The sequence below is a fragment of the Aspergillus aculeatinus genome, assembly GCF_003184765.1.
Source record: "Aspergillus aculeatinus CBS 121060 unplaced genomic scaffold BO66scaffold_54, whole genome shotgun sequence".
Lineage (NCBI taxonomy): Eukaryota > Fungi > Ascomycota > Eurotiomycetes > Eurotiales > Aspergillaceae > Aspergillus > Aspergillus aculeatinus.
Window position 1 is genome coordinate 44,198 of NW_020291523.1, and position 27,586 is coordinate 71,783.

Sequence of the window (27,586 nt, forward strand, 5' to 3'; positions counted from 1 at the left end):
GGCGAGACAAGGAGAAGGTGAGAGAAAAGGGCAGGCGACGAGGGAGGTGGCGGAACTAAACCCAAGGGGGTAATAAGCTGCCTGAATATGCCTGAAAATGTCTTTGATGCCTGAAGGGACTAAGAGACTAAACCCGAAATAGACGCCCGACGTGGACTTTCCGGTCGGGCGGTCTAGGCGGTGGACGGTCTGACATCACTGCTACCTATTACCGTACCCTCTTGCTTGACTCACTTTCTCATCATCAACATTCAGGCAGGAACAATCCTCCTTCCCTCTGATCAAGGAAGCTCTCCTCCTCTCCTACTCTCCTCCTAGCCTCCTATCCTCCTATATCCTACGTGTTATTCTTCTATATCGACAGGTGAATAACTGAGACTTTCATTGCAATATCTGACTCCTTCCTTCCCCCTCCCACCTCTGCAATGATTCTTTCCATTAGTCAGAAGCGTCCCCCCCCCTCTCAGCTCGATCGCTCCACTACCTCACCTGTCCCACTGTGACTTTCCGGCTGCCCTGCTTTCCCGTGGTGGAGTCTCGCTCTATCGCGAACCTTCCTCGCATTGCGCATTACCCCTCAGTACCCCTCCTCCTCCGATCTCGCCAATTACTTAGTATGACTGTCACTTGAGACAGCTTCGCATTGATGGATGCATTCCAGGAGCTTTATGCACGAATTAACTAGACTAAAATACCATTAAGCTCTCGGGACCAGCCCGGGGGATCCTCGCTGCAATCAACCAATAGCCAAGCACAGTTTTAGACTATTGGGGGAGCCGCCAATTCGCCTGATGGGGCTGTATTGACAGACTCAGCAGATATGTAGTTGTGTCACGACGTATTTGCTGGACCAACTTTTGAACCATTCATTCGCTCTTGCAGACCCTGCTCGCTGAAGACAGCCGTGTCTATTGCATCTTCTGCAAATGGTGAAAGTCTTCTGCGAGCATTGCGTGTGGCATGCTTTTTGCTGGTTGTCTCGCGTCGTTGCTCACTGGGTGTACGCTTAGTCCCAGGTGAGCGATTTTTCTGTCCCTCCTCAACGGCCACAGGCAATGTACTGCTGTTCCCGTCCCTATCTCCGTATGGACGAACGACGGGACCTGGAAGCGATGTCGTTGATGTGCTGCCAGCCTCAACAGCAACAGCGCTCATGAAGTCCTCCGGCCCCTGCTGAGACGGGTACTTCTCAGAGGAAGGGTCGATCTTTCGACGCTTCGAGCTACGTATGCCATCATCTTTGGATGAGGTTGGCATGGTTGGGACGGTTGCATGAGTGTCTTCGCTCATGTCGCTTGACTTATCGTATTGACGCCCCACGCCTGTGGTGGTAGCCTTCTGGCCTGCTGGCGAGCTCGACTTGATAGCAGACGTGTCATGAGGTAGGCTTTCAGAGTCTTCGCTGATGCTCGTAGGCTTTCCCTCCGCGACATCCTTGGCAGATTGCAAAGGTACATCGGATGACAAGGGCGGGGAACCAGGCGGAGAGGGGACAGTGCTAGCAGATGGCCTCAATCGTGACCGCTTCTTTGCTTTCCCAGAGGTAGTCAGCAAGACTTGCTCAAAATGAGCGCTTCACATAGCTATCATGTGCTGCCCGTATTGTGCAATGCTCATATTGCGATCTCTATGCTGTGTGAAGGTGGAATCCGAGAGAGGCGCGAGGACTAGGGCACTCATCGCCCCCGCGAGATGGCTCAGGCTGCAACCATGACAAGCTGCGAATTCCTCGTAAGGAAATGTAACTGCAATCTTGGTGGCCATGTCGGCAAAGAACTGGTCAGTGTACGGCGAATAGGTGTCTTCAACGCGGTCAGTTGGACTTAGAGGAGCCTGCGCTGTCTTGGAGATAGTTTTCTTGATCTTTCCTGCCATATTAGTGACGCTGGTTAAAGCAGAACTGAAGCAGAATCCGAAGTCGAATTAGAGACAACTATGGCTGAATGTATATGGCTGGGGAAGAATGGCCACCGCGATGTTTTGCGACTTTAATTGCTAAGTTAGTGCTTACGCAGGAAGGGGAGAAATCGAGACAGACCCAAGGATACAGATTGAGATGCCATCACGATGGTTAGGAGGAAGAGGGGGTTATTAACACATGGCTGCAAAACATTCACAGGGAAACATGCAGAAGTTGGAAGACTGAATGGTTGAATGGTTGAACGGTTGAACGGTTGAACGGTTGAACGGTTGAATGAATGAATAAATGAATGAATGAATGAATGAATGAATGATCTGACTTGCATCTTGCATCTTGCATCTTGCAGCTTGGGAATAAATTGTATACGAACAACGAACAGCGTAGAAATTGGTTTGTGCCACCACCCGCGGTCTGGGCCGGGTCCAATAATAATGGATAAATTAAGCTTTGGTCCCTTCCAAAACCTGGTGAAGGTCTTTCGGTCGTCTTCCCGGCCTGCTTTTCCTCTTCCTTATTCTCTCTTTTTCGCCTCCCCTCATCAGAACATCCCCATCCCATCCCCTTTCATGCCTAGTGAATCTTCTTTAGTTACTGTCTTTTAGACCTCATCCCACCAGGTCTCTGTTGGCCTGCAATGGATTCTATTGAGCCTGTCTCTGGTGCCTCTAATTCTCCTGAACCCGACTACCTCCGACCGACGTCATACCCGGCACGTCCACGGGCGCCTTCGCTGCGCTCTCGACGGCCCTCGATTAGACTCCAGCGCCTCCCCTCCTTTGACAGCTCTGGTGTACAATCTCAACGCAATGCACAGACCCCCAATCGACCTTTAGCCTCCCAAGTCGATCTTACCCCATCCAGGCCCGATGCGGACGATGAAGATGATGATGATGCTTGGCAGGGAAACCGTCGCCGCAGCAGCTCCGAGCCCCGACCGGGACGATGGTCGACTGCCCCCAACCCGGTTCTTCTCACTCGGTTCGCGACAGGAGATCAGATGCACACTCTTCACGAAGAAGCCTCTCCACAGAGTCCCGGAGTAGCCGCTGATTCTCTACCACCGTTGCCACAGCAGAATCCTGAATCACTGCAAATCCCACGGCGGGGGAGCCGCGGTTTCATGCGCTGGTCGGGTGGGGTGCCCGCAAACCGCTTTACCAGGAATCGCGCGTCAACCGTGAGTGGGAGTGCACCGGCTCAGACGGCGGACTCAGGCGACGAATATCGGTCTCATATTGTGGATGTCTTGGATGTGATCGGTAAGTCGCCGTTGTCGCACAACTCAACCCCGCAGGCCCCACTGATATCAGTATCCCGCAGATCCCGAAGTGTCGGCACTTTCCACCCTCACCAACGTCCAGAACTCACTATTCGTTCCTAATTTGGGGCCTTTCTTGAACCGTAATCAGACCTATACCCTTTCACCACCGCCTGCACCTCTGAGGAACCTTGAATCGTCGACCAGTGATGAGGGCGAAGATGAGGGCTACGAAAAGGGCCAGGAGCCCGCCGTCCGTCCTTCCATCGAGCACACCCTCACTTCTGTGGTTGACGAAGGCGGCGGGCCTCGATTTGCTGTCCTGCCCGAAGGTAGCGATCTTGCCGGGTGGTCTCCCGAGGAGATTGAAGAACTGAACGACCATGTCCGGCACATGTTGCATTCGCGGAGATCCAAGTTCAAGCGTGCCATGAAAGGTTTCGGGAAATATGTCTCTAAGCGTATGTCTGGCCATTGCTACGGAACGAGCGGGTCACTAACGCATTAATCTCTCAGCGCTGGGATTCTTGGTCACATTATACGCCACGTTGATTACGCTTTTCGGTCTGGCGTGGGTGTTGTTCTTGATCGGTGTGTATCCCGTCCCGTTCCGCTCCAAACATGCTGACCGATCACCAAGGTTGGATCAACGTCGGAGGCCGGCAGTCGTATCTCATCAACGTCATCGACAATGTTCTTGTGGCCCTGTTTGCCGTCATGGGTGATGGTTTGGCTCCGTTTCGCGCCATCGACACATATCACATGATCTTCATCGCACGTTATACCTTCCTGACATGGAAGATCCGTCGAAAGCGCCGACTTCCCGATCTCAAGAACAAGAACGATTTGCCTTCACGCCGAGAGGAGGACGTGGACGTTGAATTCGGCGACACTCCAAAGGAGGAAGAACACGAGTTCAGCGTGCTCGGACCGGCGCAGCAGGCCAAACTGATTCACCACCAAACCAAGCTTGCCAATTCGCACACTTTCTACAAACCGCACGAAACTTTCACCCACCATGCCTTTCCGCTGCGCATGCTCATTGCTATTGTGGTCCTGCTAGACTGCCACTCGCTGTTCCAGATTGCTTTAGGTGCCTGCACTTGGGGCATCAGCTACCACGTGCGCCCATTTGCGTTGACCACTGTCATCCTCTGCTGCTCGATCTGTTGCAATATCTCCGGCGGGGTCCTGATCATGATCGGAGATCGGAGGACACGCAAGAAGGACGTGGTTGAGCGCCTCTTCCGACAGGAGCTTACGCAAGAAGCGATGAAGAAGATGCGAAAGAAGAGACGCAAGGAGGAACAGAGTAAATCCGAGCATCAATCACCCTTGACTCGTTCCCATTCCACCTCATCGCGGGCCGAAGACACGGAACCTTTCCCGACGGTGTCTTGATCTGCGCTGTCCGACTACAATATGATAATTGCTCTCCCCGCGAGGGATAATGCACGCTATCTCTACGAAGCCACGACATTCCCAGACCTATACTCCGCTGGACAACTACGAATAATCAACCTAACCCAACGGCACGTCGTCCGTTTCAATCGTTCCACAGGAACTTACTCACTTCAGCGACCCTGACAACCCACAACAATGGTATGCTAAAAATACACGGCGTCCTAGATGAGTCGTGGCTTTTTACCAAGAGCTCGCTGCTTGCTTTTCTGCTATTTGCTTGTCAATATCTTGATTTTGATGATGTCACTTTGGTCGCTCAACGCATATATATATCTATATCCCGTTTGCTGTTTCAAAACTAGCTTATTTTGATTTACTCGTCTTAGGCATTTGATACCAAGAGCATGTCACTTTCTTCTGCCTCTATTGTTTTCTGTTGCTTTCTTCTAATGGATGTAGAATCCAGCATAGGAACTGATGTCACCAATCCTGGCCCCAAACAGCCCTTTTCTTCGCCAATGAAGCTCAACCACCCTTAAGCCTTACAGATCCATCCCACGCAAACAACCGAACCCACAACAAAGACGTCAGCCAGAACCCAAACACAAAACAAAGAAGGCACAACCAGCTCCAACACAGAGAAGCACTGCGGGACCACCCGCCCGCCATAGGTATAGAGCCACCACACCCGAACTATAGAATCTTGATACAACTGCAAGCTCTTGTGCACCAGGGTGCTGTATCAAGCAAACACCCGTTCAAGCTTCACCGTCAACAACCCCGACAAGAAGCAACGCTCCCAACCCAACCCAACCCAAACTAGAACATACAGGTTCCTCCTTGATGCACATGCCCCATCCCCATCCCCTACAACGCCCTAGAACAACAACACAAAAGAACCAACCCCCCTCCCCCCCCACAAAGCCAGACCACCAAGAAAGTACCGGACCTCCCCATCATCCACAAAGACAACAGACGCAGCTCAACAACCACAGACGCTCCCAAACCCAAACGCACCCAAAAGACCGATCCAAGCATACGCGCGCCAACCCCAGACAACGCCAACAAAGACTCCCGAAAAAGAGGCTCCCATCCTGGACGGACGGATATATAAACCCCCCCAACTCACTCAGGCATAAGCTTTCTCAGCCTCCTGGCTACGCACACCCAACCCATCCCATCCCATCCCAAACCGACGAACATCACCAGCTAACTAACCCCACCAACCAAACCACCACCCAACCCCGAATCAACAGACCCAACCCAAAGCTACTGGGTACAGCACCTCGCTTCAAAATGTGCGAGCAAGTCTACCGCCACTACGCCGGGTGCAATCACCTGTACCGGACGGACATCCAGTGGTGCGCGGCGGCCAAGAGGCGGCCGGCGCCGCAGCGCGAGCCGTGCCAGCCCGCCAAGGATCTGCCCATGGTGCTGTCCAAGTGGGAGCGGGACAACGTGGGGCTGTGTGACCGGTGTCTGGATCTGAAGCTGTACGGGGTGCATAATGCGCGGACGACGCGGATGGGGTGGTACTGATTTTGCCCCCAGTCCCCTGGAACATTGAGGGGTGAAGCGGAGTTCGGGACACAGGCGGGTGATGTAGAACCGGGTAGCTTATAAGGGGGGGTTCTTAGGTTTTCTTACCTTGCCTCGGTTGAGGGTTCGATTAAATTATTATTATTGCAGACGTGTCCAGTCTTCCGTGTATGAGTAGCAACTGAGTAGAGTGTAAAATAGGAAATGGTTCCAGCTAGTGCTGGGATCTAGCCTAGTATCGGGTCTCTGTATAGACATATGATGAAGGAACGAGTGAGGGTTGGGTTCATGTACAACAAAAAGAAACACTCACGCTCGACGCGGATTATCAGAGCGGAGACAAAGCTTTCAACGATAGACCAGGAAGTATCTGTAAAAGATGATAAGAATCAAACAGATAATCTGCCTCCATAGGCATAAAACATGCAAATCCCAGATTGATAATGCTCAGAGGACAACTGCTGGATTCAACTCAAAATCAGAAATTTAAATCAAGTGTGCCGACCACACAGAGAACTCGCTGAACAAACATGGAAGATAAGAAAAGTCACGAGAGACTGGGTCCAATCACCAGCCAAGCAAGGACTGGCCCTGTACAGAGTCACATAGTGTATTTGTCGCTTTTGTCTGAGGGAGAACCAAACAATATTTACAACTCCCCGTGGAGAGGTTCTTGCTCCGCTGGCTTTGCGTCGGATCGTCGGCTAGAAAGAATCTTCTCCAGCGTGTCGAGCCGCTCGCGTGTGGACCGAATGGCATGGTCCATCTCGAGATCAGACATTTTCTCTTCATTCACTCTGCCGGCGAGCGCACGCTCACCTTGCATCTTTCTCGACAGATGGTGCGTCCGCGAACCGGACGGCTGGCTGACCGTCGGAAAGGCCAGACCGTCCATGCCAACTCGATCTTCCAGCCAGCTCCAGAGCTCACTTTCCTCTCGGCGCCACATCTCTTCGTAGGCAGCGAGACGCTGAGGCAAGGAATAGCCCGGACACCCAATATCGTGAGACATCGTCGACGACTGAGAAGGGCTTCGGAAGAAGAGCATAAAGAGAAGAATGCCGATGATCACGATGGTTACATTGCCGCTCAGCAAAGGCGTGACCATGTCCGATACAGGTCCGAGGATCCCATGTAGCGGTTCCAAGGGTCCCCACGATGTTGCTTTCTCAGCAGCTGCCTTCTCTGCTACCTTTGTCTCTGATGCAGAGTCTTCTTGAGCGGACTCACTTCTCTTGCGGCGGCCCTTGCCTTTACCGGACTTGGCACCGCCGGCGCGACCACGAGGTGCAACTGCAGCCTTGAGAGCGTTCACAAGCTCAGTTCCGAATGAGGTTTGGCCATCAATGGCACCCTTTTCAATGGGACCTAGTCACGATCAGCATACCTGCTACCGTCTCGGGCCACTTCAGAGAACATACCTTTCAGCCAGCTTTTTCCGGACCACTCGATAGTACAGGTCATCAGGAACCGGGTTTGGTTGTTCGCCGCCCAAGTGAAAAGGTATTTGGTCTTCGTACAGAAGACATTACCGCTTGGAACATCGGGCGTTTGGGTACTCAAAGTGACCAGCACTGCCTTCTCCAGATCCAAAAAGTCCAAGCTCTCTGTGCTGATACACTTGGTCTGCTTGGGCCCAATGGATCCATTTAGTGGCTTGATGTACGAGTATTTCCGGGTTTTACTCTCGTTGGTGAGACCTTTGTTACCGCTCTCAAACTGAAGCTCGCCAGACTTTTGATTCTCGACCAGAAATTTGGGTACGAATGCGCCTGATGCGGGGCCGAAGATGTAGGAGTATACTTTGCCTAGAGGAGCAGGGATGATTTCGTCCTTGATCACCTTATCGTACTGTCCCGAAGGATCAGTGAACTCAGTAGGCGCGTGGGTAGCGGGTCCAGGGAAATCCGTATCACCGTCGCTGGGGGAGCTCGCTTTGCTACCTTTGGCCTCACCGTTCGAAGCTGACGGTCCATTATTGGCACCTTGGAGGAGACCTGAGGCTTGGCGACTGATTGTCTTCGAGGGGACAGACTTCTCACTGCCATGAACACTGGTGGCTCCTTCGAAGATGCTGTCGGCATTGTCGCCTTCCTCATCCTCATCATAAATTTCATCTTCGTCGTCACTTTCCACCTCGCTTTCAGCGGCCTTCTCCGTCTTGTCTCCGGTGCCGTCAGTGACCCTGGTTCCGTTTGCTGAGCTCTTGAGGGCAGGATGGTTGATCTTCCAGATGTTGACCATAAGATCATATGTGGACTCTCGACTCAGAAGACTACGGAAGGTGTGTCGCGCATGAAGAGTCTGGATCGCAATCGCATTTGGAAAGACCATCGCGGTTGACTCCTTCTCAATCGCCACAACCTCATCGAAGCTGATAACGAGGGTTGTCACCCATCCCAGAATGTTGCTGGAGAAGCAGATATGCCCCTCAGAGATGTAAATGCGACCAGCCAGAATGATCTCTCGCTGCAAAGCGCAGCTATAATCCTCAATCAAGTAGTCATCTTCGGGGACACTGCGGAACAATTGATGGAAGTCCCGGTTACGCTTTTTGCTAGCAACAGCGAATCCAGTGAGCCGTGGCACACTGGCATTAGCCCCAGGGGCTCCTAGGGCTATTGCGCTGGCACCAATCGCGCCAATAGTCGAAGTGGTGGCTCCAGATGAGCCACGATTTCTCCGCCGGGCCATCCGGCTTCGGATGCTACCGCTTCGATATGGGCGGGTACCTCCCAACTCGCCCTCCACAACGCTGCCGCTGGGCGTCGTCTGGTTCCCAGTCCCTTCCCTAGTGAGCGATGTGCTGGATTGGCCATCAACGCCGTCATCCATGGGCGGGGCGAGAGAGGTGGCGGCCGGTTGCTCGTAGGCCATGGTGACTGCTCGAGCAGCGCGGCTATCTTCCAGTCTAGCAGCTTCTTCATCACGCTGCAGAACGCCAGGGCCTTTGCGCCGATCTGATGGTAGCTCAGGCTTGGTAATTACCACCCCGTCTGGAGTCGAGACTGATCCACCAGGAGGGATTGCTATGTCCAAGTGGCTAAAATCCAGGTTACCCGATCCCAGGGTGTCAACAGCCATGGGTTTCTTCTCGTCTGACTTTCTGCTTTCCACCGCCTGAGTCGAACTTTCCTGTTTCTCAGCGGTAGCACGATCGTCGTGCTCTCCCGCCCCTGCCTGACTGACGCTGCGACCTTTCGATTGCGCATTGAGGCTGCTGCTGAGGGACGATGCGGCATTCTGTGCGGCAGAAAAGACCGACGAAAAGAAGCTCGACTGCTGGGCGCTTGGGGGAGGTTTCGACGTCGCCTTGGTCTCCTCTGCGGTAGGACCCATGGCAGATATAGAATTCGACAGCTTGCTCGGTTTGTGGCTTGCAGCCGAGGCAGACCGCACGCGCCGATGGGAGATCATATTGCCAGACGGGCTGACCACGACACCGTCCTTCGAGTGCATCGAGTCGGGCGAGGCCGCCACCTCCGGAGAGGCGAAGAACTTGGGGAATTCTGTTGTCCGCGGAGTCGGAGGGGTTACCGTGGTCGAGGGTTGCGGGATCGCTGTGTGGGGGGGCGTCCTTGGCGCAGGAGCCTCCAAGGAGAGCGGTTTGTCCTCCTTCAAGTCCGTCAAAATCGGGGCCGGGATTTTGGGAACAGGCTCGTCTTCAACTATGACAGGGGCCTTTTTTGCCGACACACTACCACTTCTGCTTTTCGTGCTTTTCGTGCTTTCTGCGGATGTGGAGTTTGTTCTATCTCGATTGGGCTTCTTCTCCGAGTTCGACGTGAAAGGATTCTTGAATCGTCGACCGGGAGAGGTGCCCCTCTTCTTTCCAGATGAAGGTACACTTAGGGTATGACCGTGTTGGCTCGTGGGCCTTGAGCGTTCCGAGTCTGGAATCGACTCTGGACCGGCACTCGGACCACTGACGACCGACTCGAGGTCTCCCTGAGCACCATCATCGGTAGCTTCCACGGAGGTTGTTTTGATCAAAGGGGAGGACGAGGTGTAGAAGCCACTATGGGAGTTATGCGAGGTGAGTGGTGGCGTGCTAAGAAAAGGACGGTCAGTCAGTCTAGATTTCATTGTTGTGCGAGTCGGCTACACTCACCGGTCAGGTTCGGAGTCATCGGTGAGGAGGTTGATAGCGTCGTTGTCCGGAGGGGGCGGCAGGTCGTTGATCAAAGACGGATTGCCATTCCACGGTTCGTTTGAGCGACTGTCCTGTATGTGCTGGTCATCCTCCAACTCATACTGAGTTGGCAATTCGTCTGGTTGCTTCTGGGTGTCCTTCCTCTTTTTCTTGTTGCGACGCGCGGCTAGTAGCTTGGAGAATCCGCTGGAGCCTGCCTTGGCGGAGTCCGCATCGCCGGACTGTGATTTCGGCCTGTCGGAGCTGGAGTCGATGGACGAGGAGCGGCCATTGCTGCGACCGGAGCTTGCCATGGTCTCTAGATCTATGGGCGTCGTCTTGGTGCGACCGGAAGAGCTCAGACTTCGGAGGTCGGACGAGAGGGGCGGAACGGGGTCGGAGAGGAGAGATTCGTCCATGGCGGCAGGAAGTATGAGGGCGTAAGCGGAAAGGGGGGAAGGTGGTTTTTTGATGTACAGAAGGAAACAAGGGAAAAAGGGTATGGAGGGACTGAATCAAACTATGAACATTGAAAGAAGCATGATAGAGTGTAGAACCGGTCTATCTCTCTAACCAATTGTCGCAACAGTAAAATCGAAGGCGAAGATCACTGAAGGGGAAGATGAGGGGAAACGGAAAGACGAAGTTGTTGGAGAGGTTCGCAGAACCGCAACAATGAATTGTCCTTCTTGGGGGGTTAGGATATGGGGTTCTTCAAGAGCTTTGAAGAAATGTAACCCATGAGAAGGAAGCGACGTGAAAAGAGGGGGAGGTGGAATTGAGAACCGGATCAGGGGAAAATGTGGATTGGGGGGGGGGAAGAGGGGGGGTGGAAAGAAGTGCGGAAGAGATGGAGGCGGCAATGACGACGAGTAGCAGCAACAGGAGGAAGAGAGAGAGAGAGAGAGAGAGAGAGAGAGAGAGAGAGTAGAGGTTCAGCCTTAAGGTTGAGGCCAACACATGGATAGAATGAATGCTTCTAGCCGCCTCTCCACAAACAGAACAGTACGAATACGATCTATCTTAAGCTGTAGTGGAGAACCCCCCCCCCGATCGACAAACCAACGATTTGACACTTTCGGTGTAGCCGGAAATAATTTGAGACTCTTGGAGTCTATTGTTAGCCTGAGACGGTCGGAGCTCTTTCTGACAAGACTAGATTCTAGACTGCCCTATCTACGGAGGAATTAATTCCTGATTAAGTCTATAAAATCTCCTGCCGGGAATTTTCGAATAGCAGTGAATAAATAACTTACGGAGGACTGCGTACTGTACAATACACCGCTCTGTCATTCTGCTCTCCCGGAATAGGGGCAGAACAGAGAGCCACAGTCGAGCTCACCTCCTAAAGCGGGTAATGTTACCGTCACATTCAGCCGTTGCGGTGAATCTTCCATCTTCCCCTCGTCAATAATCATGGCGTCACTCCAACAATCCCGGATATCTCCTCAACTTGCTCTTATCAGTTCCTCAATAAACCTTCCATAAGTTTTCTCGGGGCCTTGAATCATCAGTCTCTTAATTCCTGGCCAATGATATTCGATTGATCGATCAGGTTACAACTAGTCCCCTACACAATCTACAGCCATGGAGTCCGCTCCTCTTACTCTGGTGAGTCCCCCTTGGTTTACTCCTCCATGCCAACTCAGCCTCGGAAAGAGCCTAGCCTGACCCGTCCTTTCGCTCGGATCCAGGCTCATACCCACGCTCGCAACGCAGTCCTCGAGACTCGCAAGTCGAATCCCGTGGCAGCAAGCGAGGAACATGATCTTGCCGCAGGCGAATTTGCAACTGCAGCCCAGCACAGCTCGGACCGTGAGGTGCGTTTGCGTAGAGTCGTCCCTACGTAGGGGGGTGGAACGTACTCTGATCTCCGCATAGGCCCTTCGAACCCTCCATCTGCTGGAGCAACACCACAAGAAACTCGCGCAGATTCTCCGGTTTCAGCATGAGAACCCTTCCAACCCTGCCTCGACCGGAGGGAATCCCCAGGCTGTGTCCGCGGAAGCGGGCACCACCAGAAATCTGGCAGTGGGAGCAGATGCACAGCAGCAACCTCCCCGACTGTCAGGACACCCACGGCTACCGTCCAGGGAGTCTTCTTCGATTGTCAGCAACCTAGCGTCGGCCCGTGGCATCCCGTCACAGCCTCGTCGCTCGTCCCCGGCCTCCCCTACCCTCACCTCCCAGCAAGCGGGGGCGAAGATGACCGATGGCCCGGCCAAGATCCGGACGAGCGAGTCGAGACTACGCGGGATGCAGGCCCATGGAATGAAGGAACGGGGCAGTCGTTCATCGACATCGAAACAGCCGCGGACTCCGCCCCTGGCCAGTCCCACCGATATCACCTCGCAGCAGTTTGCGCCGCCTAATCCTTCCGAGTCCGGCCCGCAGAAGAGCCGGTCCTCTGTAACCGAAGAACCATTCCAGAAATTCTATTCCACATTTGAGGGTTTGATCTCCAGAATCTCGGCCCCCCTTGCGTTTGCGGGCCTGCCGCTTGGCTCCGAGGCATCAGAATCAGCCGCCCACCGCAAGTCCGCCGCGGATACCCGGACTGACCGATACAACGCCATGTCCGACCGCTCTCACCACTCTGCGGACCCAGATATCAACAAGATCTTCTCCAAGGCTGCCCTGCAGGCGATCCGCGACTCCACCGGCGGGGGGACGACGGGAAATCCCGCAGAGTCATTCTACGTGGTGCCCACGACTGGTGGGACCGTATCGTACGCGGGGATTCTCACTCGAGCGGAGAAGGAGGCCCGTAGAAACAGCATCGATGAAGGGGATGAAGATTTTGTGGACGCGCGAGAGACCCCGTCCTCGCCCGAACTCCGCCAGAGCTTGTCGGGAATCCAGGGCAACAGCCGAGCCGGACGAGGGAACGACAAGTTCAACAGCCTCCAGAACCCGAAGACCATGGAGGAGCTGCAGATGGAAAACCAAGCGTTGAGACAGCTGTCGGACACGCTGTCCAAGCGGTTGCACATGTGGGAGGTCAATGCGCAGTCGTCGTCGATGGCGTTGCAGCAGTCGCTGAAGGCAATGCATCACCCAAACACACATTCGCCGGACCAGCCCGCTCCCGGCTCGTCGGCTGCTATGTCGCCGGTGGGAGACTCGACCTTGCCCGCGGCTGAACAGGACCAACGCATCAAAGAACTGGAGGAGGCCATTCGACGCAGTGAGAAGGAGATGAGTCAAATGGGCCGGGAGAATGAGAAGCTGCGCGATGTACTGGGGCGGTACCGAGAACGGTGGGAGAAGCTGAAAGAAGGCGCCAAAACCCGGCGGGCGGCGGAGAGCAAGGCTGCTGCTGCGGGGGGGAATGGGGGAGCAGGCGCGGCGCCGCAGCCGGCGAGAAATCCCAGCTCACAGGGGGACGAAGCTCCGGCCAAGGATGGTGACACTGAGAATGATACAACTAGCAATGATACCGAGACCAAGGTTGAGGGGTCTGAATGAGGGGTCAGTGATCTAGGTGAAAAGTGTTTCACGTCTAGCGGCTCTGAACCAATTTGATATGGTAATCCATGTTACGTTCCTCTAGTGCATATCAACAATGGACTACAGTCATTATTGAACTCCAGATAGATTCAGGACTAAACCTCCACCGCTTAGACATAGCATAATTCCAGCCCATCACCGTCACCATCACCATCACCGACACTCAACCGCCTTCCTCTCAGTCTGCCTCCGCCACCACTCCGCCGCCCCGCGATACGAGCAATTATAGTCCATGAACTCGGCCGGATTCATCGCCACGCGGATCGAGTCAGCATCCGTCGCCGGCCTGGCGACCTGCCGACTATACGCCTGGATGGTGGAGGCGCGCTCGAACCGACACTCAAACACCTTCTGCAGCACCCTGCCCACCTCCTCCCCACTGCCAGCCTCCTCAAACCCCTCAAAAAACGCGCCCAGCGCCTCAGCATCCTCAACGGCCTGACTCGCGCCCTGGCCCTGCGTCGGCAGCATCGCATGGGCCGCATCGCCAATCAAAATGACCCGACCCTTGCACCAAGTGCGCAACGGATCCAGATCCCTGAGCTGCCACAGCCCGACCTCCTCCGCCAGCCGGAGGGGCGTCTGCGCCCAGGCCGGGAAATCCGCGAAGGTCTGCAGCATCTTGCCGCGATCGCCCTCGGTCGTCCAGCTGGTATCGCGGGAAGACTCATGCATGCGCTCATCCGGCACGAGCGCCACAACGCCGTAGATGGACCCCTCGCGCGCCGGGCCCATGACCAACCGCCGGTCCCCACCGACCACCATCGTCGTCTTCGGTTCGCGGGGATCCACCACCGCCGCAAAGGCCGGCTCCCGCAGCAGCGCCGCCGTGGGGATCATCATGCGGTACGCACACAGGCCCGTCGGCCGCGCCTCCCCCTCCCCTTCGCCCTCTTGCGCATCCTCGGCCAGAACAGCCCGCCGCACCAAGCTCTTGATCCCATCCGCCCCGACCACCAAATGCGCCCCCACCACCTCCCCGGTCTCCAACTGCACCGTCCCGCGCTCACAATCCACCGCCCGCACCCGACAGCCCGTGCGGATCCGCACCCCATCCCCGGGGTAGTCGCCGCCGCCGTCGCCGCCGGTCGCGCGCTGCTTCAGGGCCTCGTGCAGGTCCGCGCGGTGGTAGATCATGCGCTCGGCGCCGTACGTGTCGCGCGTGCGCAGCGGGACCCGCGTCTGCAGCTGGCCGGAGAGGTCGTACACCTCGAAGGCGGAGTCGACCATGGCGCCGCGGGCGCGCAGCGCGGCCGCCAGACCCCACTGCGCCTCGACGATCCGCGAGGCGTTGGGCTGGAGCGAGATGGTGGCGCCGATTTCGCGGTGCAGCGGGGATTGTTCCAGGATGAGGATTTCGCGGCGCGGGGCACGGAGCGCGATGGCCTGCTTTCGTTAGGGAACACATCAGACAGACGGGTACAGGGGGGGGGGATGGTTGAGGTGAAGGCGTAGGGTTAGAATAACGTAACGGGTAACGGGGACGTACAGCTGCGAGGCCGGCGATGCCGCCGCCGACGATGATGATTTTGAAGGGCTCCATTTTGTCGATTTGCCAGACTGTTCGTATTCTGGGAATGCTGACGAGAGTGAGAATGAAAGCACTTATGCGATGGCCGTCTACCTCGACGGGGGAATTCCCAAGTCTACGTGTGTGTCGTGTCGACTACAAGTCTGTGTTTGTGTCTGCTGACCTCGGCGCCCTGATCCTCCCCCGAAGCATCCCCACGGCCGAGGAGGGGCCGAACGGGGGGGTCTCGGGGCCCTCCGAGCCCTAACCTCGGCGCAGATCGGTGCAGTCAAGGTCAAGCCTCTGCAGCACGCATCCCCAGAATGAAAGGTATATACATGCCCCCCTTCACCCAGATCCCAAATCCAGTGGCACAACAACTAACACCACCAAACAACTCCAAAATAAAGACTCAAAACCAACCCACCAAAATGTCCACCACCACCACCACCACAACCACCACCCTCCCCCCCAAATCCACCCTCCCCACCTCCAAGCTCCCCGGCGCAAACCGCATGCCCTTCGACGGCCTCCCGACGAACTACAACGACTTCCGCGACGCGCTCTCGCGCGACGGCTACGCGGTGATCAAAGGCGCGATCCCGCGGGAGCGGGCGGACAAATACGCGGATGCGTTTCTGAGCTATCTGGAGGGATTGTATGTCCTTCCCTTTCCCTAAACCTTTCCCCATCTCTTCCCTACAAAGCTGACGGCTTGACGCAAAAAGCGGACTCGGCTACAGCCGCCACGATCCGAGCACGGTGCGGCGCGCCAAGCTGCCCGTGCTGAACGAGAAGGGGATGATCCAGGCGTACGGGGTGACGCACGAGCAGTGGGTGTGGGATATCCGGGGGGAGGCGGGGGTGATCGACGCGTTTGCCAAGGTGTACGACGACGAGGAGTTGATTGTGTCGTTTGATGTGGTGAATGTGGGGTTTGTGAAGTAGGTCCTTTTCCCTTTTCCTTGGGGTTGGGGAAGTGTATGATGGTGATATGGCTAACCTGTGTGTATCTGTGGTGGCAGTCGCGAGGACTTACCGGAGAAGTACTCCCCCCCCACCCCTTTTCCTACAGTGATGTCCTTTGCAGGATGGGAATTGGAATAGGATTACTGACAAAGAGAAACAGCAAGCCCTGGCCCCACCAGGACCAAGACCCGGCGAAGCCCGGGTTCCGCTGTACGTTTCCTGCCTTCCCTTCCCTGCCTGGCCCGCTGACCCATGCTAACACGCATAATGCAGGCCTCCAAGGCCTCATCAACCTGCACCCGAGCGGCCCGAACGACGGCGGCCTGATCGTCTGCAAGGGCGGACACAACGTGTCGGCGGAGTTCCACGCGGCGATGGCGGCGCGCGACGAGCCGCGGATCCCGGCGTGGACGCCGGAGTGGTTCGGGTTCACGGAGGGGGGCATGGCGTGGCTGGCGGAGCGGGGGCTGCAGTGGGAGAAGGTGTGCTGCGAGCCGGGCGATCTGATCGTGTGGGACTCGCGGACGCCGCATTACAACGTGCCGCCGACGGGGGCGGTCGATCGGCTGGCGGTGTACACGTGCTATACGCCGGTGTGCGAGGCGAGCCGGGAGGACTTGGTGCGGAAGAAGGGGGCCTTTGAGCGTATGTTTCTTCCTCTCCTCCCTGCGGGTGATTTTGGGGGCGTGGCTGATCCGGATGTGCTGGTAGAGCGGCTGGGGACGACGCACTGGCCGAACGCGGTGCATGTTGCGCCGACGAATGTGGCGATGCGCGATGGGGAGCGGTGTCCGGTCGCCAGGGAGCGGCCGGTGCAGGAGCCTGTGTTGAGTGAGCGGACGTACAAGTTGACGGGGATTCCGTATTTGGAGGCGATGGGTTGATTTAGTCCTGGGGAACAGGGGGGTTTGATGTTTGTGTACTCTGGTTTAGTTTGGATTGCGTATGTGATTGTGTTAGTTGAATGAGTTTGTTGTTTGTACTGTATGTCGTGGATTTGAGATGGCTGTTGCTAGAGGTAGTAGGGCAGGGGAGTTTCTGTTGTAATCGTCAACCGAAGGTTGGCGATTGTCGTTGGCAGCTACAATTTATAAAAAGAGGGGGGTCTGGGGGGAACCCCCAGGAACGTTATAGAGCCTAAGATTAAGATTGTTGTTGATCTCTATAATTAAAAAGACGGGGGTCTGGGGGAAGCCCCAGAAACGTCTACCCCCCAACTATCAGAATTATACCCCCGTGTCAGGCGAGCCACCATACAACATCCAATTCCACAGCTCATCTACGTTATATCCCGCGAACGGATAATACTGGTCCTCGAACCCGTCCACTAACGACGCGCCCCCCATGAACCCCGGCGACAGCTGCTGCCCTGGTAGTCGCTCCGGGGGTCCCAGGGACACCTCCGGCCGCTCCTCGACCCCCCGCAGCCCGCTGCTCGGGGCCAGCGTCTCCGACCGCCGCAGGTCGTCTTCGAGCTGATGCCAGGTGGTCGGGGTGATATCCTCGAACGCTGAGGGGGTGGGGAGCGAGGTGACGGGCTTTGCGGGGCGTGGGTGCGGGTGCGGGTTGGGGGTCAAGGCGGAGTAGGGCGGGGGTTTTTGGATGGGAGTTTGTAGACTGGGTCTGGTGTATGAGTGGAGATAGGATGATATTTGATCGTACATGATGTGTAGGCCTGCTCCACGAGCGGTTAGTAGAAGACAAGATAGCAGGGAAGGTGCGACAGAACAACGAGGGGAGCTGCTGGTAGAACAAGAAGGGAAGGTGCTAACGGAGAAAAGGGGAAAAGCGCTGACAAGACAGCAATGGAAAATGCTAGCAAGACAGCAAGGGAAGGTGCTAACAGAACAACAAGAAAAGGTGCATACCCTCAGAGAACCGAGGGTCGGCGTCGTATTTCGACATCTGCACGCCCGTGTATCCGAGACACGCTTTCAGCAGCTGCCACTCATTAGCTTCGTGATCCACAGACTAACCACGACCAAAATACCTGAAGGTCCATCGCCCGCAGCTTCGAACCAGGATGTTTCATCAGGAAAATCCCCAGGACGATGCAGGCCAGAATCGACGGCCCCGCCGTGATGATCTGCGAGTCCGCCTCGCGTTCCGACAGCTCGATGCTCAACTTAGCAATCGCCCGCGCACTATTGACACAGATCGACTCCCCGTTGCGCAGACGATGCTGCGACGGCTCATCGGAGCAGTACCGCGTGACCTCCTCGTCGAACGTCGTCGTCGGGGCGATCAGCGCGGCGCGATGCAACGAGATCATCGCCTCGTGGTACTGGATGGCCAAGAAGGTGACGTGGTGGAACTCCTCGCGCGGACAGAAGATATCGTTGCCCGGCCGCAGATCGGACGGGATCTGGTTCGCCCACGCCAGCAGCTCCTGGTCGAGGCGCGCCGTGTCCAGCAGGATCTGCCGGGCCGTGCGCGTCGTGCCCGGGTGGTGGTTGTAGATGTGATGGCTGATGTTCCCCTGGGAGTCGGCGAGCTGGACGTGCCACCGCAGGAACCGGTCCTCGGGGCGGAAGTCCTCCTCGGCGGGCTGGCACGGCTCGACGGTGATGGCCATCGGCCGCCCAGACTCCAGATGCATCATCTTCTCGAGCGACCAGCAGATCAGCCACACGCGCCGGTGGATGTACTGCCGTCGCGCCGCCAGCCCGCTGAGCCGGTGCAGGCCCAGGGTGTACGCCACGCGGATCGCCATGCCCAGCGTCTGCCACGCCAGCCCCTCTTTATTGCGGCCGCGGTAGGTGACCGTGAACAACAGCAGCGTCTGCACCGCGGGCAGATAGGGGATCGTGATGACGTGCGCGAGAAGCCCCGCCGCCGCGAGCAGGTACCGATCCCCATCCTCCGTCTGTCCCTGCGCGAGCTCATCCGCCCCCAGGCTCATGATCAGATACGCCGTCACGAGTCGGGGGATGCGTTCATGCGGCAGATGTCGAAAGTCCGCTAACGTGGCCAGCTGCTCGACGCCCGCTTCCAGCCGCTCCACGTGGAAGATCGGATACAACGGGTGGATGCGCGAGAGGAAGGCCGTCAAGTACCGTTGTCGATTCTCTGGACTTGGCAGTTCCGGCAGCGATACACACAGCGGCAGCTCCAGTTCCTCGGCGAACCGCATTCCGTGGCGAAAGAACCCGGTGACCGGCTTCAGCCGCGCCGCTGTGAAGTATACATCCAGAGACTTGGCGAGACATTGCGAGCTACTTGCTCCGAGCACTTTTGTGCGGTCACATCCATCCTCAACGCTGACAGTGTCGAACGGGTGGTGAACGGGGGAGACCTCATTCACGGCTGCAGCTGGTTGCTGCCCCGTGGCTAAGAAACTGTCTTCTTTGTGCGATGAGGGGGTGGCTTCATGTGAGTGCGCAGCATGACTTCGACTGATCGGATCTTCCTGGTCCTGCTGTTGCAGATGGTCTCCCTTCTCGTTCATATTCCCCCCATTGCTCATCAGGGGTAAGTCCAGCCACTCTCTGAACCCCGTCACCCCCGGACGCTGCGGATCGGTCGTCACGCAGACCTGATTCCGGACGCGACAGTTGCGACATTTGGGGTATTCGGCATCACACTTGACCTTGCGTTGTCGACAGATGTTGCAGGCCATGGACAGTCGAGGCCTCTTGGAGGGGGGAGGTTTATCCATGGTGGCCGATGCTATACACACACTGAGACGGGTGGGAGAGATGCAGGGTGTGGCATGGCTTGGGGGAGTCGTTGATATGGTAGTCTGTTTGTGCAAATGTGTGTAGGCTCTGTAGATTACCTATAGAGTATGCATGGGTCAAGAATGCGGGGTATGCACTTCGCAGTGGGCAGTCTGGGGGATCGTCGATTTGCCCCCGCGTAAACAGAAACTGAGCTGTCACGGCAATTCCTGGCTCGCTGACTGGGCCCGAGGCATAACCCCCCCTCGGGTCCAATCGGGGCCGTGGAGGTGGGGCCGAGCCGAGGTAGACAGTCGAGAGAGAGTCAGGAGTATATCATGGATGGGCATGAATACATCCATAAGCCTCAATGGTCGACTAGCAGCACCCACCCAACACCCCCAATGCTCTCCAAGCTAATCATCCGCACCTCCTTGACAGCAGGCATCTGTCTCCCGTTCCACCTCCCCTACACCCGGTCCAGACAGATGGATAGTACCCAGAAGAACATGGCCATGAAGCCCGAGAGGTACGCTCAGAGACTGAATCAATTCACCATCACTGGAGGCAGTGCTAACCCCGATAAAGGCAGTATCCTGCCATCGGACCGTTTTTTCACCTTTACTAAAGCTGAAGAAAGGAAACCCCAAGCTTATCGGCGTTGAGTAAAGAGGGTCTTGGTTGAGCAATTACGTTGGAAATGAGCCAGAGAGAGAGCCAGCGAGAGTATTACCTACCAGGCTGGAGGGGGTTCATAAGGTTGCATCAAATGGCTACCTCAGGGCTACTGTAAGGGGTACCAAGTGTCTAGAGGATTCCATGGATTGCGGCTAGCGCGAGGTATTGGGATTTGTCCTCGAGGTACCTACAGTGCGAGACTGGGCCATTGCAGCCCGCGGGAAGAGTGGGGGCAGTCGAGCTCGGGGTCCTGAGGTGGGCTCGGAGTAGCTTTACAACTCGGCCCGGGGGAGGTACCCATCCCATCGAAGAGGAGGGTTTGTTCATGTTGCACTACCACTACCCTCAGGAGCAGCGGATGCAGGGCTTCGCACGGTGGTTCATGGATGCACCTGATCCCCATATTATCGAGTGGAAGCATGGAGCAACTGGATGTCTAAAGCGGCTGTCTCTGACTGCACACAAAGATACTGTAGCTGTTTGAGATGTTCAAATAAACCTCACTTTTCATAGCTTGCTCAGCATGAACTACATCAGTAAAGGCAGCTACTACATTGCAAACCAAAGTCCGGCCCCCTACTCAACATAGAACGTCGCATTCCCCCGGATGTCCGACGAGCTGCTCCCGACCAGCACCGTGAACGCCCCCGGCTCCACGACGTACTGCATCGACCGGTTCCACAGGCCCAGATCCTCGACCTTCAGATCGATCTCCACCGTCGTGGTCTTGCCCGCGGGGATGAGCACCTTCTCGAAGCCCTTCAGCGCGCGGTTCGGCACCACCACCGACGCGATCACGTCCGAGACGTACACCTGCACGACCTCGGTGCCGTCGCGGGCGGCGTCGGTGTTGGTCACGTCCACGCTGACCGTCACCGTGTCCGAGGCCGTGACGTTGGTCTTGCTCAGCTGGACCGTCCCATACGCAAACTCGACGTAGCTCTTGCCGTACCCGAACTCGTAGATGGCGGTGGGGTCGCCCAGGACGTACTGGGACTCGAAGTCCAGCGTGCCGTTGGGGTAGGCGTGGCCGGCGGGCCCGATGTTGCGCGCCGAGTTGAGGAAGTCGTAGTAGATGGGCAGGTCGCCGACGAAGCGCGGGAAGCTGACGGACAGCTTGCCGGATGGGTTGTAGTCGCCGAACAGCACGTCCGCCAGCGCGTTTCCGCCTTGTTCGGAGGGGTAGAATTGCTGCACGAGCGCTGAGGTCGAGTTGGCGAGCCATGTCACGTCGGTGATGGGCTTCCCGCTAGAGAGAACCACGATCGTGGGGACGCCGGTGTCGAGAATGGCCTTGACGAGCGGGCCTTGGGCGCCGACGAGGGCGAGATTGTCGAGGTCGATGTGCTCACCGGTGCTTTTGGATCGGTTAGTGGCTGGGATCATGTGGGATAGATGTGCAACGGCAGAACTTACGTCGCGTTGAAGCCGGACCACAGCTCGGTCTGGTCGCGAGACCAGGTGCCCACGACGACGACAGCGACGTCGGACTTCTTGGCAGCCGCGATGGCTTCATCGAAGCCGGACTGGTCGTTGCTCCAGCGCTCGCAGCCTTGAGCGTAGTTGACCGTGGCCTTGTTGCCGACAGCGGCTTTGATGCCGTCCAGAGGGGTCACGCCGCGGTACTGGCTCTTGTAGATAACGTAGTCTCCGTACTTTAAAAAGTTAGTCAATGTCTTTTTCTGATATAGGCTGGGCCACTCACGTTCATGAAGCCGTGGGCCATGGGTCCAATGACCGCAATACTGCCGCTTTTCTTCAAGGGAAGGGTCTTGTTATGGTTCTCCAATAGGACGATAGACTCCTTGTCCAAGGTTCTGGCAAGCTCGACCGCTTCCGAGCTGTGAATCAGCTTGTGCCACTGCGACTCAGGTGCAGCAGGGAAGGGATTCTCGAAGAGACCCATCTCGAACTTGGCGCGGAGAATACGCGAGACAGCCGTGTTGACGGTCTCGATGTCCAGCTTTCCAGCCTCGACGAGCTCGGGAATCTTTTGGAAGTTGCTGTATGGGATCAGTATCCTACCATGTCACAGCAATCAGGCAACTTACAAAGAACCGCCACCCATCTCAACGTCATTGCCAGCAGGGAGTGCCTGCAGGGTGACCGATTCCATGTCAATTGGCGAAGCCTGGCAAAGCTTGAAAGCCGTGCAGAGTCGATCGGTAGCACCAGCATCGCTAAAGACCCAGTGTTTGAAGCCCCATTCTCCTCTTAGAATCTTTGTCAAGGTGAGATAATCGGCCACAGCCGGGATGCCGTCGTAGCTTGGTACCAGTAAGTCGATGCCCTAAATCAGGAAGAGAGACATCACTCACGAGTGGTAGGCGCTCATGACACTCCATGCGCCTGCATCAATGATTGCCCGCTTGAAGGAGTGCAGCCAGCTTTAGCGCCGTTAGCATTATCTAACCCGACAGACGGGCATACTCACGTGGTACGAAGGTATCTTTCTCCTCCCTGAACCGGCGCGGTGTTCAATCCCTGCTCGGGTGCACTGAAGCCGGCGAAATGCTTGACGGTGGCCGAAACATTGAGACTCTGCAGGCCTTTCACGTAGTTGTAGCCAATCTCGCCAGCAAGGTAAGGGTCCTCGGAGAACGTCTCTTCGACCTGAACGACAACGTCAGCCTGTGAGCCGCGAAGAATGCCAATAACGTGGACCTACCCGACCATAGCGCAGCTCACGGGCCAGATCAACCACGGGAGCGAACAATTGATTGACACCAAGAGTAAGAGTTTCTTGACTGATGATCTTGGCCATTTTGTAGACCAACTAATTCAATTGGTTAGACTGCAGCCGTCGGGGTGTTCTCGATGCACCACACTAACCTCACGGTTGAAAGAGCAACCATATGCAATAGGCGAGTTGAAGATGGTGGCATTCTGAACCAAGAATCCATGAATACCTGCCACTGTTAGCATGTATCCTACCAGAGACGATCACATGAAGCCTTACCTTCCGTCTGAACAAGCGCCGGAATCCCAAGCGTCGTGTTGTGAACCAGGTAATCCTGCGCATGCTTGATGTTCGTCACCATCCAGTCCCACGGGACCGCATACCCAACTAAACACCAGTCAGCCCGTGGGTTCACCGCGGGATCCTCCGCACAGCAAGAAGCCCCTACCGTAGAATCCTCCAGCCTTCAGCTCCATGTTCGCAACGAGGCCGGAGTAGTTGAACGCTCCAGTCGTGGTGTTCATCCAGTTCGAGAGATCACCTATAACACTCGACACTCAGATTATCCGAGGACATGATGCAGGCCACCGAGGAATAGCCCGTACCTTGCAGCAACTGCGCCGTTTTATCGTGGATCGTCATGCGACCCAGAAGATCAGTGACGCGATCATCCACCGAAGCATGCGGGTCCTTGTAGAGCGGTGTTGAGCCATTGCTTGCGGCCGTTAACCCGACGCAGAGGTGGAGGAGGGCAAGCCCCTTGGTTAGCAAACTAGCACCCATCTTGGCGAGACCGAGCGAAGGAGGCGGGCTGGATCAAGAAGCCGGCTCCCAATCTGTTCTTCACTATTCTGGTAAGAGAAAAGGAAGAGAAAAGAGGAATTCGCCGATTCTGGAATTCACCCTCGGACCAGTGCGAGGAGCAAGGGTAGTGGTATTTAACCTCCTCCATCGCGCAGTCGGGGCTTAAGAAATCAATTGAAGCGGAGGCCCGACAGAACAGGGAAACCAGAGCAAACGTCACTGGAAATCCCACACGGCCGCAGAGATGAACTAGTTTAGGCTGCTCAGACAATCGGTTCGGAGATGAGAGCCAGCTGCAATGCATCACTAGCCTAGACCAGGACCGTGGAGGCGAGAATGAGAAGACGAATCAATTCCGCAGACACAACGGAGCACAGGCATTCCTGATTGATGAATGGTCCGGCCCGACGAGCCAGAATAAATTGAAGATGGAGAAATGAAATTTCCCATGGTGAAGTTCACGGCTAAATTGTCGAGTGGGGTGAGGAGGAGAAGGAATGAAGAGATGAGGAGAGGAGGAGAGGAGGAGATGAGGGGTTGTTGACAGGATAGATTAAAGCCGGGGGAATTTGCCAGGGTCTTGCCCAGTCAATTCCGCCTATCGAGAGTCTCCCTTCCAGTTTGCTGCAGCTTCCCTGCACTGTTCCCTACTAGTCCTTCAATTCCACTATTTCAATTACACTAATAATATTCGAGGTTGGTCGTATGAGTTATCCTGTACATGTGGGCAGAGGCTGTTTCTTCCATTTTCACTGCATACTGTGTCATGCAGAATTGAACGCTTCACTCGCCCTCCATCTCGACTGATGAACCATAACGCTAAAGTCTATTAAAACCCCTATATAGTGCAGAGGGAATGCCGATGCTATCTGAAATTATCTTCCGCCCATATATTACTCGAAAACAAAAGTATGTACTAACAAGTGGTGTGACTCAGCCACCTGAGAAACTCTCAGCCTACTACACCTGCGTGTCAGACTCGGACCCGGCACTGCCGTCAACTCCTTGGTCTTCCGACAGAGGTGGATTAGCGGACCCTCTCCTCGCACCGGGTTTGTGGAGAACGCCGCCGAGCCAGGCCAGTCCTCCGCTCCACGAATCACTCAGGCTTCGAAGTCGCGAGAGCGAGGCAATATCCTGTGGTTTGGGCGTTCCAGTACCAACTTCCGATTCGAGCCCAGGAGTGGCAGCACCGGCAGTCACAGGAGCTGTAGAGAGCTCACCCGTAGAATGGAGCCGGGTGTCTGACAATGGGAACCGGGGGTTTAGACCCACTCCAGCACTTCCATCCGAATCACGGATGGGCTCGAGTGTCTCGCCATTTCTGGTCCGAGTGTATCCATCCAACACTGTCGTACTCAGCTGCTTCTTCCGGCCTATCCGTCGTCCAATCTTCCGACCCTTGTTGGGGCTGATCTCACCGCGACGAAGCGACTCAGCAACCACCGCGCTGAACCCAGATGAGATCGCGGGGAGGAAAGGGCCAGGCGAGAAGTTAGATATGGAATTGCGCAGTCTCCGTGCCGGTGGGGTCTGCGGGACAACAACGTTTCGGACATTCTGCTGAGTTCCTTCAGTGGGCGTGCCTTGCGGTTCGCCGTCTTCTGCGCCAGGAGCAGGAGGGAAGCGAAGCAGAAATGGCGACTCATGTGTGGTTGATCCCGAGTGTCCAGGAGGGGTGGATGGGCGATGGCTTGAAGCCGACGTTGATCCTCGGGACTCAGCCCACGGGTTTCTTAGAAGTGAACTGGGGTGTACAGGGGATGTGGGCTCATCTAAGCGACGTGATTCCGATTCCGCAATAAGAGAACCCGTCGGGGATGATGGCGCAGCAGACAAAGCTCCCCGAGGCGTGGGCAAATTATCATCCACATCCTCAAGGCCATGACTGGTAAGTGACCCGGAGGGAGATTCCAGACTGCCATCCTGAAAATTGTGCACAGTTCGTCCCTGCTGATGTACTTTGCCTTGCGGAGCTAGATTCGGTGACAGATCGACATGATCGTGATAGCGCTCCCCCGCCAGCAGCCCGATAGCTTCTTCCTCGTCATCAGCCGAGAAAGAGGACTCCGTGTCGCTACGGACTCTTCCACTAGTGATGAAGTACACTCCTAGGAAGGTCAGAAGACAACCGCCCACGAATTTGCTGGCGCGCTTCACCGTGAAAGCTTCGAAGTCGCGATACAGAATGGCGCTGCCGATGATGACTGAAAGAGTGAAAAGAACAAACTGAGTCGGGATCACCTGGGTCGAATCGAAACGCTGCAGCGCTCGGTTGATGTATCGAATCTGCATTATTGCGCTGAAGATGAGGATGAAAACGAGGAGATAAGTGACCCGGAACGTGATAACATGCCAAAAGGTGAATGTCAATAGAGAAGAGACACCTTTGGTCGACAAGGCAGTATATCCACCTACATAGACAACATCAGCAATCATGTATAAAAACAGTATCACAATCAACAATACTGAACATACCGTACAATGCAACCAGCCCCACGTCGATCAAGATTGTCTTCGGCCCATACTTACGACTAGCCCACATCAGCCCGACAATCAACGCAGCCGTGAGCCCCAAGTAGAGTTCAAACTCCCAGCGCGTGATCATCACCCAGATATCGTGAGGCCCAATCTTCTCCTCCGAGGACGGGGCACTAATCACAACCACCACGGCGCCCGCGATGGCGATGAGAACACCCCAAGCATCGCGTTGCCGGAATTTCTCCTTCAGCATGAAGGGCGCAATGACACAGTTCGAGATCAGCGCGACCACACCCAACGGAGACACGATAGACGCGGGCGCGAACCCGTAGGCCATGAAGTTTCCCACCTCGCCTACAGACATGAGCACGATTCCGACCCACCAGTACGGCGAGCGCAGGTAGGATTTGCGGCCACTCCGGCGGTCGCCCTCGTTTTCCGGCCGGACAGTATTGTCGGACTGCATTGAATCCCCCATGTAATCATGCACGTCGTCTTCCTCTTCCTCGTCGCGATATCGCTGGCTCCGCTCGGAACGGTTCGGCGCGTCCTCAGGTACAAAGTCAGGGGATTCATCCCGGTAACGTCCTTGGAGAGCAGCACGGCTGCGGCCTCGACCGGATTCACCATCACCCAGATCGTGGTCATGGCCTTGGTGGGTGCGTTTCCAGTCTATCTCTTTTTGTAGCTTCTCCTGTTCCCATTCCCGATCGATCCGGATGTGCGCGTAGCGTTGGATGTTGAGCGCCAGCGAAATGAGCACGTTGCCAACCAGCGCAGTCACAATTCCAATCAGGGAGGACCATTCGTGCATGCCACCCGATTCCCCATCACCGTTGCCGCCATCGTACACGGGGTTCGCAGTCGGAGAAGATAGAAGCGGGGATGAAGAAGGTGAATGTTGGGCTAGAGCGGTGGGCGTTGGAATGGCGGAGGACAGGAGTGTGGTGAGCAGACCTGCTGCCAGGGGCGCCTCCCGCATATGCTCCATATGCGATGAGTCGCGGCGTAAGGGAGCCGGAAAGGGTGAGCGGGAATGTC

At 56.0% G+C, this 27,586-nt stretch overlaps 10 protein-coding genes across 10 annotated transcripts; 4 read left to right on the forward strand and 6 right to left on the reverse strand.

Annotated features, from left to right (window-relative positions):
* Positions 1-831: 831 nt before the first annotated feature.
* On the reverse strand, positions 832-1,875 carry BO66DRAFT_442420 (uncharacterized protein; the record flags this gene model as incomplete). Its single annotated transcript, XM_025651424.1, has 2 exons — positions 832-1,498; positions 1,580-1,875. 2 exons carry the CDS (start codon positions 1,873-1,875, stop codon positions 832-834), a joined length of 963 nt encoding a protein of 320 aa, XP_025499857.1.
* A 562-nt stretch (positions 1,876-2,437) lies between these two features.
* On the forward strand, positions 2,438-5,080 carry BO66DRAFT_382138 (DUF2985 domain-containing protein). The gene is made up of 4 exons (XM_025645991.1): positions 2,438-3,180; positions 3,242-3,640; positions 3,696-3,770; positions 3,820-5,080. Exons 1-4 carry the CDS (start codon positions 2,556-2,558, stop codon positions 4,578-4,580), a joined length of 1,860 nt encoding a protein of 619 aa, XP_025499858.1. The 5' UTR covers positions 2,438-2,555; the 3' UTR covers positions 4,581-5,080.
* Positions 5,081-5,577: 497 nt separating this feature from the next.
* On the forward strand, positions 5,578-6,206 carry BO66DRAFT_474518 (uncharacterized protein; the record flags this gene model as incomplete). Its single annotated transcript, XM_025653144.1, has 2 exons — positions 5,578-6,083; positions 6,135-6,206. The coding sequence occupies exons 1-2, from the start codon at positions 5,880-5,882 to the stop codon at positions 6,204-6,206; spliced, it is 276 nt and encodes a 91-aa protein (XP_025499859.1). The 5' UTR covers positions 5,578-5,879.
* Positions 6,207-6,313: 107 nt separating this feature from the next.
* BO66DRAFT_394906 (GRAM and VASt domain-containing protein) lies at positions 6,314-11,068 on the reverse strand. The gene is made up of 3 exons (XM_025648103.1): positions 10,234-11,068; positions 7,544-10,173; positions 6,314-7,490 (listed from the first exon to the last, which is right to left on the reverse strand). Exons 1-3 carry the CDS (start codon positions 10,671-10,673, stop codon positions 6,772-6,774), a joined length of 3,789 nt encoding a protein of 1,262 aa, XP_025499860.1. The 5' UTR covers positions 10,674-11,068; the 3' UTR covers positions 6,314-6,771.
* A 719-nt stretch (positions 11,069-11,787) lies between these two features.
* Positions 11,788-13,825, forward strand: BO66DRAFT_394908 (uncharacterized protein). Its single transcript, XM_025648104.1, has 3 exons — positions 11,788-11,865; positions 11,949-12,074; positions 12,136-13,825. Exons 1-3 carry the CDS (start codon positions 11,842-11,844, stop codon positions 13,720-13,722), a joined length of 1,737 nt encoding a protein of 578 aa, XP_025499861.1. The 5' UTR covers positions 11,788-11,841; the 3' UTR covers positions 13,723-13,825.
* Positions 13,826-13,917: 92 nt separating this feature from the next.
* On the reverse strand, positions 13,918-15,336 carry BO66DRAFT_431548 (putative monooxygenase; the record flags this gene model as incomplete). The annotated part of the gene is made up of 2 exons (XM_025650590.1): positions 15,254-15,336; positions 13,918-15,150 (listed from the first exon to the last, which is right to left on the reverse strand). Exons 1-2 carry the CDS (start codon positions 15,305-15,307, stop codon positions 13,918-13,920), a joined length of 1,287 nt encoding a protein of 428 aa, XP_025499862.1. The 5' UTR covers positions 15,308-15,336.
* Positions 15,337-15,705: 369 nt separating this feature from the next.
* BO66DRAFT_382149 (uncharacterized protein) lies at positions 15,706-17,333 on the forward strand (the record flags this gene model as incomplete). Its single annotated transcript, XM_025645992.1, has 6 exons — positions 15,706-15,932; positions 16,003-16,218; positions 16,300-16,320; positions 16,365-16,453; positions 16,517-16,888; positions 16,955-17,333. 6 exons carry the CDS (start codon positions 15,706-15,708, stop codon positions 17,125-17,127), a joined length of 1,098 nt encoding a protein of 365 aa, XP_025499863.1. The 3' UTR covers positions 17,128-17,333.
* A 136-nt stretch (positions 17,334-17,469) lies between these two features.
* Positions 17,470-20,065, reverse strand: BO66DRAFT_431550 (uncharacterized protein; the record flags this gene model as incomplete). Its single annotated transcript, XM_025650591.1, has 3 exons — positions 18,234-20,065; positions 18,112-18,184; positions 17,470-17,918 (listed from the first exon to the last, which is right to left on the reverse strand). The coding sequence occupies exons 1-3, from the start codon at positions 19,899-19,901 to the stop codon at positions 17,470-17,472; spliced, it is 2,190 nt and encodes a 729-aa protein (XP_025499864.1). The 5' UTR covers positions 19,902-20,065.
* An 807-nt stretch (positions 20,066-20,872) lies between these two features.
* Positions 20,873-24,539, reverse strand: BO66DRAFT_423086 (putative beta-glucosidase). Its single transcript, XM_025650095.1, has 11 exons — positions 23,866-24,539; positions 23,709-23,801; positions 23,540-23,647; positions 23,413-23,489; positions 23,249-23,356; positions 23,015-23,193; positions 22,899-22,967; positions 22,632-22,847; positions 22,286-22,583; positions 21,997-22,235; positions 20,873-21,937 (listed from the first exon to the last, which is right to left on the reverse strand). Exons 1-11 carry the CDS (start codon positions 24,041-24,043, stop codon positions 21,157-21,159), a joined length of 2,346 nt encoding a protein of 781 aa, XP_025499865.1. The 5' UTR covers positions 24,044-24,539; the 3' UTR covers positions 20,873-21,156.
* A 485-nt stretch (positions 24,540-25,024) lies between these two features.
* BO66DRAFT_332459 (DUF803 domain membrane protein) lies at positions 25,025-27,536 on the reverse strand (the record flags this gene model as incomplete). The annotated part of the gene is made up of 2 exons (XM_025644137.1): positions 25,025-26,478; positions 26,543-27,536. 2 exons carry the CDS (start codon positions 27,534-27,536, stop codon positions 25,025-25,027), a joined length of 2,448 nt encoding a protein of 815 aa, XP_025499866.1.
* Positions 27,537-27,586: the final 50 nt, after the last annotated feature.